At 36.7% G+C, this 16,291-nt stretch overlaps 1 protein-coding gene across 9 annotated transcripts in view; it reads right to left on the bottom strand.

Annotated features, from left to right (window-relative positions):
• The window catches only part of MCTP1 (multiple C2 and transmembrane domain containing 1), a 530,890-nt gene that overhangs the window by 71,166 nt on the left and 443,433 nt on the right, over nucleotides 1–16,291 (bottom strand). For all 9 annotated transcript variants that reach the window (XM_019428809.2, XM_019428806.2, XM_019428799.2 and 6 more), the window contains one exon: nucleotides 1,901–1,954. In XM_019428809.2, the coding sequence (XP_019284354.1) occupies nucleotides 1,901–1,954 (54 nt within the window). The remainder of the gene's footprint in view (nucleotides 1–1,900; nucleotides 1,955–16,291) is intronic.

The following is a 16,291-nucleotide window of genomic DNA, read 5'->3' as shown; positions in this document are numbered from 1 at the left end:
TAACCAGATCTGCAAATGTGTTAGAACTAGGGTGTCATTTCCAGACCCCTAAACACTAGATGACAATAGATGCCACTCCAGAGACTTGGTGCTGTTTCCACCTGGCATGCTCCACTCAACATCTAGGTTTTAGGGAGGTGGTTAACCAAGTGTTATTTGCTTCCCACTCCTAACATCCTCTCTGTTTAAAAAAATGACCATAAAGGGGAGATTAGTGGTTTGGAGTAGCAACAAACTGGCTAAAAAAAAATACAGGTTGACTTCAAGCAGGGACATTGAAGTACTAGACTTCACTAAGGGTTTCCATTTATTAGCATTTCTGGAGAAACGCCCGCTGCTGGAATGAATCTTTATGGTGGCTTTAATAATAAAGCAGCAACAAGCAAGGGAAAATAGCCATAAATGGATGGCAGCTCAGTGTTTATCAGCAGAGAAATGATGATTCAGGGCTGGCATGTTGAGTTAAAATACAAGCTCTCTACCGCTCTAACACTGACCTTAACAATAAATCATATCATTTATTGCCAGAAGTGTATGTTCATGTTATTTAACATTAAAAACAAGCACATACATGTTTTTGTAGGAAGGAGATTTTGTTAGTTTATGTTTGATGATGTCACTAATGACTAAATGATATACAGAAGAAAAATTTCACATAAAATCTCTATCAATTTAAAAATGTTTGGAACAACATTAGATGGGAGAAAGTGTGTGTGTGTGTGTGTGTGTGTGTGTGTGTGTGTGTGTGTGTGTCTATGTTTTCATTCTCCTTCTAGCATTGAATATTAGTCAAGAAAAAATCATGTGGGAGTTTGACTAATCGCTGTGAATTTTTTTTAACATTTCTAATGCTTGCTTCCAGCATGTGAATTCTTATACAAGGATATAACTGTACATGTCTAGTAGAATCAAAGGTCAAGGGCATAAATTAAGATATACTGTTGTTCTCCTTTATTCCAAAAATTCTGCTTTATTATAATAGAAATCAGATTCCAGTGAAGGTCAAAATCTGGTTTTGTATGCCAAACAATTTGGAAATAATGAATGATATTCTCTCTTCCCTCCCAATCTCACTCTAGCACCTTTTAGATTTTTGATCTAGAAATGCCCAAGGATTTTGATAAACCAGCATCACTATCCTCCTTGCCATAAAAAGACTTTCTTCTGACCCCAGACACCACCACCACAGTGGTTCAAGGTCATTCTAATTCATCCCTTCATTTATCCCCTCTCCACACAGGGGACAGCCAATCCAAGCAATTCCAGAAACTAGCTTTTTCTTTTTTTTTTTTTTTTTTTACCGTGGTCATCATTCCCATGCCAACCAGCAATCAGAAAATAACCTGTCAACGGGCTTTCCTGACCAAGGAGCCACAGGGCTACCCCAAGTCAAGTCCAGGCAAGGACCATGAGCACTGGGATTATGTAAATGCCCTCTGAAGCCTTCCACACACACGTGTGTTCTTTTGCTGAGCAATTCTTTGAAAATTACAGATGACAACATCCATGTTGAACTTAAGCAGGCTGCTATTTTTTCACTTCTCTCTTCCTCCGAAGTGTAGCCCGATTTGTAATACTCAAGATAGGACAAATTTTTGCCCTTCAAAAACAGTTGTCACTGCTGTTATCTTCACGAGAGCTATCAAGTTTCAGACAAGCTGAATTATTTTTTTTTGTTCCTGGCAGAAAAATATTTGACCCAGCTCTGGACAAAAGCGAAGAGGATTTATAGCCCTCTCTCCTTCTTTGCAACATGCAGTGGCATTGTTAGGATGATAAACAGCGCTGTCCAATTTTCTGGACTCAAACACTTCAACTCCTTTTTTAACTGTCTGTGAAAACAGTGTCATGTCTACATTTCCCCATCCCCTGGTACCCAAGTGCTGGGAAAGATAATTACCTTGTCATCTTTGTCATCTTCTTCTTCCTCGTCCTCCAGCATGTCCTCCACTACCTGCAGACAGAAACAGAAGTCATTTTCGTGCTCTTAAGAGGAGAGAATTTTGTTCTGTCATTTTGAACCTTTTGGAAATGAAAACTTTATTAACATTTGAAACAGATTCGTGGAGAGGGACTATTTGATCTAGAGATAGGGATTAGGGAAATGCTCTGCCTTTAATTGATTGAAACCAGGGAAGTGGATCCCACTCGGGGAAACCCTATTTGTGTGAAATGTTCCGTGACAACTTAAAGAATTTGAACTATGCATAAGGTAAACTAACATTAATTTGAGAGATGCTTTAAATCAGGAACTTTCCTTTTTTACCTACTCCACTGTCTGTATTAATGAGGCACTTTAAGTTTGGAGCTAGATAACTAAGCAGAATCCAATTCTGCTATTTCGAATTCACTTTTCACCAAGCTTTAAGTATACTGTCTGTCTGTCGATTTATGCTGGTGGTCTATGGCATAAAGCTAGTATCTTCCATGGCTCAAATTTTACTTTTAAAAAATTTTTTTATTGAATACATTTGATGTGTAACATTGCATAAGTTTAAAGTATGCTGTGTGTTACTTGGACACATTTATGTGTTGTAATATGTTTGCTAATGTAGCAGTATTTATATTACATAATTATAGTACACTATTAGTGCCTATGTTCATTATACTGTGCATCAGATCTTGATGGCCTACTTAATACCTGTCATAAGCTTGTGCCCTTAAACACCATCACTGCTATCCCTGCCACCCATTCCCTGGTAACCACCATTTTACTATCTTTTTGTATACGTTTGACTTTTTTAGATTCCATGTATAAATGCTATCATATAGTACCACTCTTCCTCTGACTTATCTTGGTTATAATGTGCTCAAGGTCCAGCCATGTTCTCACAAAAGGGAGGCTATCTTCTTGTCTTGTAACTGAATAACATTCCTCTGCATATACATGCCACATCTTTTTCACGCATTCACCTGTCGATGGGCATTTGGGTTGTTTCCCTATATTGGCAACATATAGGGAATCATCCTGCAGTAAACATGTTAGCACAGATAATTTTTCGATATCCTGTGTTCATTTCCTTTGGGTATATATTTAGAAGCATAATTGTTGGACCATATGGCAGATCTATTTTTATTTTTTTGAGGAACCTCCGCATTGTTTTCCATAGTGTTGTAACCAATTTACATTCCTACCAATAGTGTATAAAGTTCTATATTCGCCACATCCTCAAGAGGACCTATCGTCTCTTCCTGATGACAGCCATTCTAAGAGACGTTCATTAACTCATTGAGACTTTGATATAGAGATGGTATTGCATTGTGGTTTAGGTTTGCATTTCCTTGACAGTAGTGATGTTAAGCATCTTTTCATCTGTCCATTGGTCATTTTGATGTTCTCTTTGGAAAGGTGTCTATTTAGTTCTTCTGCCTATTTTTATTCATTCATTCATTCATTCATTCATTCATTAAATATTGATTTAGTATTGAGAGAGAGAGAGAAAGTGAGAGAAAGCACAAGCAAGGGAGGGGCAGAGAGAGAGAGGGAGACACAGGATCAGCATCTGAAGCAGGCCATAGGCTCTGAGCTGTCAGCACAGAGCCAGTAGAGGGGCTCGAACTCACCAACTATGAGATCATGACCTGAGTTGAATTTGGACGCTTAACCAACTGAGCCACCCTGGGTGTCCCTCTTCTGCCTAGTTTTAAATTGGATCATTTGCTTGTTGTTGTTGTTGTTGTTTAGGGAGTTGACTGAGTTCTTCAGATATTTTGGATATTAATCCCTTATCTGATATATTGTTTGCAAAAGTTTTCTCCCACTCTGTAGGTGGTCTTTTTATTGTGTTAAATCATTTGTTCCACTGTGCAGAGCTTTTGAGTTTGAAGTAGTCTCATTTGTTTATTTTTTCTTCTGTTGTTTGTGGTTTTGGGGTCATCAAAGCTCACATTTTAATTCTTATGTATAAATGTCAACTTTTGACTATCTCTCTGTATTTTTGATTTTGTGGGTTACCAGAAACTCTAATTTTAATTCTCTGATTTTACACAAGGATTACATTACGAGAATGGACAATGAAAGAAAATTAGAAATGTATTCAATAATCAAATGTATGGGATATATATAGGATATGTATATATAACCCTATAGGTAGATATTTTTTTAATGAATGTATTTTTTATGACTCCTAGTTTCCTTACTTCAACTTAATGCAATCTTCATTTTGGGTTTGTCAAATAATTTGACCTTTCCTTGATTAATGTGTAACTGTGGTATTACAAATGGGATTTCACTCTGTCAGGTGTTTTATTATGGTTTTATGTACCTACACACACTACTCTCTCTCTCTCTCTCTATCTCTCTCCATGGAAACCAAAAATTTTAAAAAACTTTGGGGAGGGTTGGTATTCAGGTAAGTGCTAACCTCTGATTGCATTTATGCCATTTCATATAATTTCTCATTCTTGTGGTGCTTTTCTTTTTTATCCAGTCTGTATCTCGATTTCTGAATAAACTTGATAGAATCATGGTTATTAAATATTTTTAAATCTTTCTCCCAGAGCTCACAACTTTAAAAGATAGAGGAGACAGCTAGTGCTTCTTTCATGTGGCTTATGATACAGACAGGAATATGTTATGAGTGAAAACTTCAATAGCTAAGACTGTATTATGCAAAGAGCTACACAAACTGAGATAACATGTCAGGACTTTCAGTGATCTAATAATTGTTCTCAAATATTCTAAAAGCATTAACTTATTTAAAATAATAGCCCAAACACAAACTTCCATTTCTCATAAACCAATAGAGAACCTAAAGCATCTGACAGCTTGTGAGCTTGTTCCTAATTTAAATTTTTTTTTCTTTTTTAATTTTAGAGAGAGAGAGAGAGAGAGTGAGAGAGCCCAAGCAGGTGAAAGGGGCAGAAGGGGATAGAGAATGTGTCCCATGCAGGCTCTACGCTCAGCATAGAGCATGATGCAGGGCTTGATCTCGCGACCCTAGGATCATGACCTGAGCTGAAGTCAAGAGTTAGACACTCAACCAACTGAGCCACCCAGGTGTTCTGAGACTGTTCCTAATTTAATGGCCTGCTTTAAATCTTCTATTATATGGTAGAATTTTGTGGTCTTTCATTTGGACATTCAGCATTTCAAAAGAACCATAATAGTACAAAGTACTGTTTCCAATATCTGGTGAGAATTTACACTTATTTTGAAGACATATAAAGCAATTAAACCTCACCAAGAAAGGACTCTTAACATTACTTCTAACTATACTCAGCAACTCCATGAGCATTTATTATAAAGCTCCTTGTCCAAGAAACACAGTGCTAGGTAATGCAGGAATATAAAGATGAAAAACACAGAAATTTCATCCATACTCATGTCAGCCTTCAAGAGGTTTATAATCCAATAGAATTTAAATGGAGCCTATAAGCTAATCTTTCATGTTGGCTTTTAATTTCCTGAAATTTTGAAGTATTCAGAAGTATATAGACAGTAATAGTAACAATGTATAATCAAGGTGCTATAAGCTAGGCAATTCCAAATTGGGCTGGTTTTGATGGAGGTTTAAATAGGAGAAATAGCGACAGTATTGCAGTACATTGCATTCTTCCAAAGAATTCACCTAACACAGCAAGTAGCTGAAATAGAACTCAAATCCAGACAGTGGGATAGCACAGAGGCAGTTCTCACCCCTTGCTCAATTATTGGGGCAGGGGATGAAGTCACCTAACTTTCATAAGTTTTATTAAAATAACTACAATTTTGTATCTCTAATAAAACGAGTTTAAAAGTTTTGATTTAGATTAAGTAATTTTTTAGGTTGGTCATTATTATCCATTTTTATTTTTCAGTAAAAGTTGTATACATTTGAAAGTATAAAACAGAATGATGTGGTGTGGTTAAGTCATGTTTTCCTTAAATTACCCACACAAAGTCATTTATCAAAAGAAATGAATAGTACAGTATACTTTTATTCCTTTGCATAAACTCAGTGTTTTCACTAGTTATTATTAAAAATGTGTTATATGCCTCTCTTTAGTATGTATGATTATACTGCAGGTGCTAGGAAAGAAAAATGGTGTCAGATTGTGCCTAACAGATTGCAAGGGGCATACTAATGTTCAAGAAATATTTGTTGATAGAATGAATAAATGATTGCATCAACAATTCTTAATATTTCTTTTTTTTTGTTTTCTTTTGTAGTTTTTATTGATTTATTTATTGTAAGAGAGGGAGAGAGAACAGAGAGACAGAGAGAGGTGGAGAGGGACAGAGAAGGAGAGAGGGAGAATCCGAAACAGGCTCTGTGTAGTCAGTGCAAAGCCTGACGTGGGGCTTGATCTCAGGAACCTTGAGATCATGATCTGAGCTGAAATCAAGAGTTGGCCGCTTAATCGACTAAGCTACCCAGGTGCCCATATTCTTTATGTCTTTCAATAGGCTTTTATGTAAAAGAACTGAACTAGCTCATAGAAGTGAACTAACTTGTCTGGAAAGACCTACACCTAATCAGTGATACAGATTAATAAAAGCAAATATTCAAAATGCCTTCAAATATTTGCCTGGACACAGAAACCATAAGTATTTACCCTTTAATGTTTGGAGATTTGTACTACCTTCAAGTTAATTTTCAAAACTTCCAAGTATTATTGAAACAAACAAGCCAATAGCTTAATTTACACAATTTCCAAATCAGCTGTGGATCTTATGTTCAAGTACAACTCAAAGAGGTCTTCAGAATCAGGCTCTTCATTTGCAAAACCCAAACTGTTCTTACCCTGCACAAGTGGGTAATTGGCTACGCACAATTGCTCTACAAATGTGCAGCCAGAACCACCCAATACAACCATTTGCTTTTACATTTGGCAGAAAAGTGTTGTGTTAGTGAGAGGCCTTTGTGTTGTGTTTTAGCGCTCTAGTGAGGGCTTTTCCCCTCCTCCAGTGCCTTTTTAATGTTACATCATAAACATCTACAAACGAGGATTTATAATACTGATGCTTTCCTATGGATGCCTTTAAGCTGCTTCAGAATTATCCCACTATTACATTTTGCTCAGGTGAAGTTAAGGTGGCTTCGAAAATGGAGATAATAGCAACTATCCCACAGTGTTGATTAAGGATCCAATGAAATAATGTGTTTAAAGTACTTAGCACACTTTCTGTATCGAAGTAAGTGTTCAGAAATGTTAGCTATTAGTGAAAAGAAAAATAGCATCAAGAATATTTTAAACAGTAATTTTTAAAAATTAAATTATGTATTTTTTTCCTGGGCAAAATATTCAGTCTTCTTAATGACATACAAAATTTCGATTCATGTTTCACAGACACTAAGAAACACACAATGGGACACAGGTAGAGGCTTGCATAAGTATTCCCAATTAAAAATGATAATGCTTTTGCTAATTTTCAGGTGTTAACAGTCCAATAAAATGGAAGGCTATGAAGGCAAAAGTGTTTCAGAAGTGGGGCTGTGCTTGGAGACGTGAGCCCTGGCCAAATGCAATGAATACTGAAACTGCAGACCGAGCTTTTCAAAACAAACTGTATATATTACTGAAGTGCATTTAATGACTGCACAAAACCGCAACCTTTCCCAGAGAACTCACACAACACCTACCATTTTGAAAGAGTGTGCTGGAGTTGAACACTTAAAAAAGGAAAACAAAATAAAGGAGGCTTCGTCTCAAACTCCAGCTCCTTCCTCTTCAAATAAAACCCCATAAGGACTACATAGTTTTGTTTGCAAGTATATTAAGTCCAGTTGACTAAACATTTGTCAACAATAATTTAATAACAACATATATGCAGGATTTCCTTGAGAAAAAAAACCACATGTGTTAAAAAAAGATACATTTTTACCAAGTTCCCCCCCCCCTTTCCCTTTTCTTCAAGGGGGATATCTCAGACCGGCTCTAGAATTCTCTTTCCAAATTATGCTTTCTGATACCTTGTTTGAAAGCAAGTAGTATTAATCAAACAAAGGAAGGGCACTAGGGAAATCAGAAAGATGTAATGCAAGCAGTTAAAAGTGACATGACCTTCTGTAATGTCGCTCGTCACAGACTTATATGCCACACGCTGGAGGAAGGTCTTGAAAGAAACTGATTCCCTGGTACTATTCCTTGAACGTAATACTAATAAAGATGACATTTTTAAAAACACACGTAGACAGCCCCAAATGCAGCATGCCAGCTACATTACAGCCGAAGAATAAGCAGATAATGTTGTTTTTAAAAGCCTAATATTTCTTCCTTCATATTCCACATTTGCTGAACACTTGTCATTAACATATAAAACATAATATGTGGCTACACTTTTTAAAAATCCATTTTCAAATGGAGCAAGATTGCATCTGTAGAATCTATATGTTATATAGTTGCATAGGAGCTCTTTTCAGATTATGACTTTTAATTATAATTCAACACAACTTAAATGCTTTATGATTTGCAAGGAAATAAAAATTTTATTTGGCTGAAAATGTTAATAATGGTGCTGGTAATCTGAATAAAAACATGACATGTTTAATGTTACTGCACCAGACAATGATATATAAGGGAAGGGACCAAGGGATGTGGAAAAGGATGACTGAGGTGGCGAAGGGATGACAAAAAGTGGACTCGGGTAAACTTCATTGTTAAAGTCATCATGGAGCAGTGAATCCCAATTACTGCTTTTTAATGCCAGTTTAGGGAGCATGTTTTAAGACAAAACTGACCAAAGGGGATTAAAACGCCCATCAATAATTCTGGAAATACTCTGTATTATGATTTTCCCAGGAATGAAATCTTCCACTTATTTATAACTCTTTAAAGAAAAAGGAACCAAAAGGATCCTGGCTATGTCACTCTTGTAAGATAAGGATTGAGTACCACAAGGCCAGAAACTCTCAAAAGCCAAAGCTGACACAAACTGGGTTCTTTCATCTGTTTACTTTTTTCCTTGGGAATAATCTTTGAATTAAATAGATGTTTTGCTATGTTCAGAATGAATAGTTGCACAATTCAAATTGCTTTACTCAAACACGGTCTATAAAAAAGCAACACATTTAAATTAAAGAAGAAATCACTGCTGTCCAGATGTGCAACTGCATGTTAAAAAATTAAAGAAAGAAAATTGTCACAAAAGAAAGAAGTTTCATATTTAATTTCATATTCATAGAACATCCAAATGTGTACAGATGCTTATATTTGGACACATTACAAACTAAATGCCTATTTCCACCCTAGAGATATAGAGGAATTTGGAGAGAATGGTATTCTTCAACATGGTCTGGAGTTCATTTATACCATTTTGTGTGTGCATAAACCAAGCAGAGCATGCATTTGTGTGCCAATGAATTTATTACATGTGTAAATATGTGAAATTATAGAAAGTCTATGGATTGAGAAGATGCCTATAACCAGTCAGATTATTTCAGATCACTGAAAAGTACCAGGGGTCAAGCTAAAGACTTCTGTGGTCAATGAGATCATTATAGGTGTGCTTGGGCTGTCATTTTCACAACAGCACATCTGCTTCTCACGAAATTTTTGAGAAGGAACTTTTGCAAAATGAATGGCGCAATTAAGCTGCACATGTAATTTACTCCACGTTTGCAAGAATAAGAAGAGTCGTAAACAGGTCTGGGATACACTGTTTCATCTAGTATATCTCAAAAGCAACTGGATGTATGGTGGCTGCTTAGTTTGATTCACGCTATTAAAGATTTGACCTTGGAGAATTTCAGCCACAGTAGTCATCAAGATAACTGAACCACTAGATGTAATAATAATTAGTGTGATAGGCTTGCCAGTGAGGTTGAATATATTGCAATACAAAAGAAGGCAGACTAAAAAGAAAAGCACGATTACTTACTGCTAAAAGACTTCCTGATTTTCACAGAGACACTCAAATACAATTATTTCTTCTTGCAGAATGCATTTCCTTGGCTCATTCTGGGAAGTGCCATGTTGTAATTTAGTCTGATTCTTAATAGGAAATGTGGCTTTAATGTGGCTATCAGATGACTTTTGATGCATGCCACTGATTACATATAGCCTGTACTCTGCATCATCAACAACAACATTCTTATTTGCAGTATAATACGCTTTGCTGTAAGGTGCAAGGGCAGTAAATTTACTTTACTGGTCAAGAATATGTAACCTTTTATTTTATTAAGTGTCAGCTTAATATGCAGGAACCCTCTTCCATTATGAAAGACTAAATATAATATAAATTCTATAATCAGTATAAGCATCTTAAATGAATTTCTTTTCGTATTTCCTTCTGAGTATTCTTAAATGTTCATTCTTAGACTTACACAAAGCACTGTGAAAGGAATTCTAGTGTTTATTTGAACTATGTCTCCATCTAAAGGCTTCACAATGTATTGTGTTTTTGCTGGCAGGAAAAATTCTAAGCTTCGTGTCTTTAGGATGGTGCATATTAATTTGACTGAGCAGGGAAAAATAGGTCAACTCTTAACCAACAGTGCGCTTTTTAAATAACAATGCTTTTTTGAAACTATTTTTTTTGTCAGGTTAGAAAAGAAGTATATAAAAAGCCCCCCAAATTGAATTGTTTAATATGCTTTGCGAAGTGAAATTAAAAGATCACTAGACGTAGCGCTAATCTATTTTATAAAATTTAGTATTTTCAAAGGCAAATTTCTCTGTGAATTCAAAGTAAACAGATCTCAAGTAAAAAAGAAAATTATGCACTCGAGCCTCTCTCTATAAAACCAGATTTCCATTCCAGAAGCACAAATTTGTTTTAAAAAAAAGGAAGGGAGGGGGTACAATTTTAAATGTTTCAAACTCTAAAACCACCGTAGGAATTTTTATTTTAAGTATCTCATCAAGAGTCCACATTATCCATTTAAAACATTTTCTGCCAAGCAAGAGGAGGGAGCCGTGTGACCTCTGTTAGACTTACCACATCTACATTCTTCTCAGAAACGTGCATTGTTCTAACCCCTGCAGACATGTTGGGGAGCATTAAAGCTGCAATAGTCAAGAAGTCCCTCTTCAGGTAAATGTAAGGTTTAGCACATGGAAAACAGGAAAACGCTACACTTTGCGAACAACAGAATTTGAAAACAACGACAACAATCATTTACCTTGGAGATTAATGTTCGCAAACTTTTGGACCTTACTGCTCTATTTGGTTTGACTCACTTTTTACAGAAATTCACCGCTACTCCCTATTTTAAGCAGTCTGTTGGGGGTAATGGAGGGGTGAGGGGAATAGGTGGACATGTGTGGAGAAAAATATTCCGACACTAATTTGATTTTCTTTTTCTTTTGTTCTTCTTGTGCCTAGAATATTTTGAAGCCTGAGAACATTATGTGAGAAGAATCTAACTTTGAAAAGAGACTGCGTTTTGAATGTCAAAAAATCATAGTCAGAAAACTTTAGTTTTTTTCTTTATATCCTTTTTCTATAAATAATAATGATAAAAATATTTTTTATCTCTTTTTGTAAAGAATAATCACCTCACAAAAGAAAGCCCATGTGGGTTTAGACCTACATTTGAACTGGAAAGAATGTCTGTGGTGAATGGCGAATTGTAGCATAAAAGCCTGAATGAAAAGAATGTTCACGAAACCTCACATAAAACCCCCGTAACCGTTTTATCATGAGCTTCCCACAATATAACACAAGAGCTCTATATTCTAGGAAAAGCTTGCCTGGTCCACTTATCATGTCTGCTTTATGTAGTGTACTGTATGATTGCTAAATTAGTGCATAATGCATTTATAATATTTATAGTACCAACATTTAGTTAAATAACCTTTATGTAAGATTTATGTTGATTTTTTTTATTTCTCATTTAATGGCAAATTATGAAGAGCATGTTTCATAAAGATAATTCTCCATTTAAATTCATCAGTCCATTAAATATTAAAATTATGTTTCTGATGCAATCGAGAACAAATTTGTCCAGCTTCAGTGATTATTTGCACTCATAAAAATTAGGCTTGATTAATAAAATTTAAATGCTTGATTAAGTTGACATTTTCATGTTCTATTCTGATTTATTAAAATTAGTCCCTGTGCCCAGGCCTGGTACGCTAGTGTGGGTTTACCTTCCTCCTTCTCTTAGTCGATATCCAGAGAGAGGCTGTTAGGAAGGTGTATTGTGCTTTTGGACTCAAAGATGGTTTCAGAAAAATGCCCTGTTCCTTGCTCACAGCGCTGCTGGCCCTGGTCTTTATGCATTGTGCATGGTGGAGGTTTGTATTACAATAAACAAGAAAAATGTTTCTTTCAAATATCTATTGATATGATCTGGAAAACGGCATTTATTTATGGTATTTCTGTAAAATCAGTTACGAAGAAGCTTTCATCTGTAGAGGATGGGTCAAATTTCTTCATCTGCTTTTTTTTTCTGATACAAAGTACAGTTTTTATATTTGTGGGACTTCCATACACATAGCAGGGGGCTTATAGACACAGGAAGTCTTTCTGTGACAGTGCTGTCTTTGTCTATAAGCCTAAAACCAAGACTGATGGTCATAGAAAACCATCCTCTTCAAGAGCATTTACAAGGGAACTCTTCAAGAGAAGAAGTGACATACAATGTTTAAACCCACATTATAGCCACCCTGGTTTGTCCTGTTTTCCACAGGGTCAGGTGCCTAGTTGTCATTTATTGTGTCCTCAGTATAAGACAGTAGGTTGTCTTTTCAATCCTCACAAGACCTCAACAAGGTGGGTATTATCCCTCTTGCTGATGAGGAAGCTGAAGATCATGGGAATGAGTAAATTTGTACAGCCAACAAGGGGGAAGGTCTTGAGCTAAATCCAGGTCTTCCTAATTTCAAAATTTGGTCTTTTAACCTCAACTACCTGGAAATGAGTAGTGGCAACACTCATTTTTAAGATGTTTTTGATGCTGCCTGTGGGAGTGTCGCTCAGTTGGAAATTCGTTTAGATGAACTGACTTTCTTCCATTTAAGCATGCTACCAAAATATTTGGTTATTTAAAAAAACAAATGGCATGGTATGATAGTTATTTTTTCTCGCATGATGAAATAAATTCAGTAACAGATGACGGAAAATGCCCTTGAAGGGATATTTTAGTTTGGTTACCTACATGTACCATTATAGTTCCATGTACAAGATGGTGGAAAGGCTTTAAGTCTGCATGCCCTTGATAAATGTGTATCATATAACACTAAAAAAATTATGAATATAAAACGCTCAGAATTATTGGACGCCTATAATAGTTCTGATTTACCAACATTTTCCACAAGCAGATAAAGACATACCATTTGGTTTCTACTTTTAGTTTGTTAATTGAAGTCTTGCACTTTCTTGTCACCTTTCCGAACCAGGGCAATAAATCTCCACAAATATCACAGGAAACCCTGTGCCAACACCACCCACTACAAAGGGTATAATGATCAGGACTAGCAATGCAAACTAGTCAAGGGGTCATGAGTCAGCTACACTACAAAGTGCTTCTGTTGACTGTATATCCTACCTCCCTCACCATAATGTTCCAAGGAGTTTTGGCTAGCTACAAGGAGATGGCAAAAATCATTCACAAAGAACAAACAGGCTACCATTAAAAAGAGGGAGAGGGAGAATAACATATCCACCCTGGGAACTGAGACCCAAACTGTGAGTATCCATTTTTTCTTCTTTCCTTCAGCTCTCTCTTCAATTAGAGAAATGACAAAATTGTGGGGAAGACCTTTTGGAAGAACAAAGGTAATAAAAACATTTGGTTGACATACAGGTAAATGCCTGGGTTGGACACTTTGGAGAACCACCTAGGTAATGAGTTCTTTGGATCTAAGGGAGGCTTTGAAGGGAGTTTAGAAAGTTGGCTTTTCAAGGAGTTTCTGAGACACCAGAGGTGATTTGGGGCCCAAGTAAGAGAAAATCCATTATTTATGGGGGCAAGATACTCAGGTTTATTTCAAGGTTGCCAAGACAATTCATTTGGTGGAACAGGAGCTAGCTTTCAGGGAAGAATCCTCTAGAAGAATGAAGCTCCCCTCTTTATCTCTCACATGCGTCTTTGGAGAATCTGAACAAGGTGGGAAGGATTCAGGCAAGATACGAGAGTAACTACAAGCATCCTCTATGGCAGCTATCACTAACTTTAATTCTACCTTTCTTCTGAGTCTTAACAGATCCAAACCAACAAGTATGCCTTCCAGTGAGGAGAATCTTTAGTAAATTGACTTTTAAAAATAGAAATGTTTTCCTTTACATCTTTCTCTGTATGAACTGAGATGTCACGTACAGGTAACACTCATCTTCTACCGTTCTATAATTTTATCTTTCCAATTTGAAGTTTTGCTACAGTCTGAGAATAGAGTAGAAAGACAGCCAATATACTGAAGAAGTATTAAAGGCAAACATGGAGTTAGTGAAAGGGACAGACTGAAGGGTGGAATAAGAACTGTGGTCACAGATGAACAGACCCCTTTTCTTTACATATGCAGCACATGCACATACATCTGGGGTGATCTAAACCCCTTTTGGTTGCACACCCTGCAAATCATATACACACCCCTATTATTGTATCTATTATATTCATGTACTTGACTTAGTTGTTTGTTTCCCTCATTAGACCACAAACTGTCCTGGGAAGGGACCCTCTCTTAATCATCTTTGAACAACAGCTAGTGACACACCTGTAGATGTTTAATAAACTTTTGTTGAATGGAAATAGTCCTGCATAAAAATTAGACAATTTTTGGGGTGCCTAGGTGGCTCAGTCAGTTGAGCGTCTGACTTCGGCTGAGGTCATCATCTCACGGTTTGTGGGTTTGAGCCTGGCGTTGGGTACTGTGTTGACAGCTCAGAGCCTGGAGCCTGTTTCAGATTCTGTGTCTCCCTCTCTCTCTGTCCCTCTCCTGCTTGTATTCTGTCTGTCTGTCTCTCTCTCTCTCAACGATAAATCAACATTAAAAGGGGTGCTTTGACGGCTCAATTGGTTAAGCGTCCAACTTCAACTCAGGTCATTATCTCACAGTTCATGGGTTCAAGCCTGGCGTTAGGTTCTGTGCTCACAGCTCAGAGCCTGGAGCCTACTTCAGATTCTGTGTCTCCCTCTCTCTCTGCTCGTCCCCCATTCATGCTTTCTCTGTTTCTCAAAAATATATAAATGCTAAAATTTTTTTAAGTGAATAAACATTAAATTTTTTAAAATAAAGAATATTAGACAATTTTTGACCCAGAAAGAAAGATTAGACTAAAATATTTATACATTCATCAAATATTTTTTGAGCAACTGCTACACTTCTGTGTCTGAGACATCTTGCTCTGTTCTGGGCGTAAATACAAAAATGTAAGATACAATGAGAATAATTTCGACCTGGTGATAAAGACCCACAGTGAGGTGACTATTACAATATAGTGAGACAGGTATGGGATCTCAGAGGGGTCAGTTCACTTATCTTCTTGGTATGACTTGATAGGGGCACGCTGGTGGTAGGGGGAGAGAGTGAGAAAGTCAGGGATGATTTTGTAGAGAAAATGATAAAGATGTGAGGTGGTTACCCAGGAACATATACATGAAATATTAAAATCTTACTGGGTGGCAAAATAGTATTAACTACCAAAATACTTAAAATGTACACAGACTTTGACCCAGAAATTCTCCTATGATGATAGTCCTAAAGGGCATTACCAGAGACCTGACCAAAGATTTGGTTAGAATTTTATTTACAGCATTAATTGAGATGGAAGAAATATTTGAAATACTTCTAAAAGGAGTGTTTAAGAAAAAATTATTCATATGGTGAAAATTATGTAGCTAGTAATAATCATGGGGTTTTCCACTGATTTAAAGGATCCTCTGGATATGCTGCTGATATAAAAAGTAGATGTACTGGGGCACCTGGGTGGTTCAGTCCATTAAGCGTCCAACTTGATTTTGGCTGGGGTCATGATCTTGGGTCATGGTCTCATGGCTTCATGGGTTCGAGCCCTTCTTTGGGCTCTGTGTTGAAAACGCCAAGTCTTCTTAGGATTCTCTTCCTCCTCTCTGTCTGCCCCTCCCTTGTTTGTATGCATTCACTCTCTCTTTCTCTCTCCCTCTCTCTCAAAATAAATATTTAAAAAGTAAATGTAAAAGTAGGTGTACTAACTGTGCATGTAAGGTGATCCAATTTTTGTAAATGACATGCCAATGCCATGAATATATTATTTTTAAGGAAAGAGTAGAACGCATAGAGAGAATGTATCACTATTTGGGAAACCACAAATACACTCTGCTCCAGACATCACTGCTTCCAATGCAGCTGCTATCCTGGCCATGCTCAGTCCTGGTCTCCTGCATCCACCACCCCTCAAAGCTTCCTTTTTCCCCAAGGTGGGAAGCAGCAACAGGAACAGTATGCT

The sequence above is a fragment of the Panthera pardus genome, unplaced genomic scaffold (genome assembly GCF_024362965.1).
Source record: "Panthera pardus isolate Hobbes unplaced genomic scaffold, ASM2436296v1 HiC_scaffold_2, whole genome shotgun sequence".
Taxonomy (NCBI): domain Eukaryota; kingdom Metazoa; phylum Chordata; class Mammalia; order Carnivora; family Felidae; genus Panthera; species Panthera pardus.
Note: the sequence above shows the minus strand (reverse complement) of the source record. Positions and strands in the feature narration are given on the sequence as shown.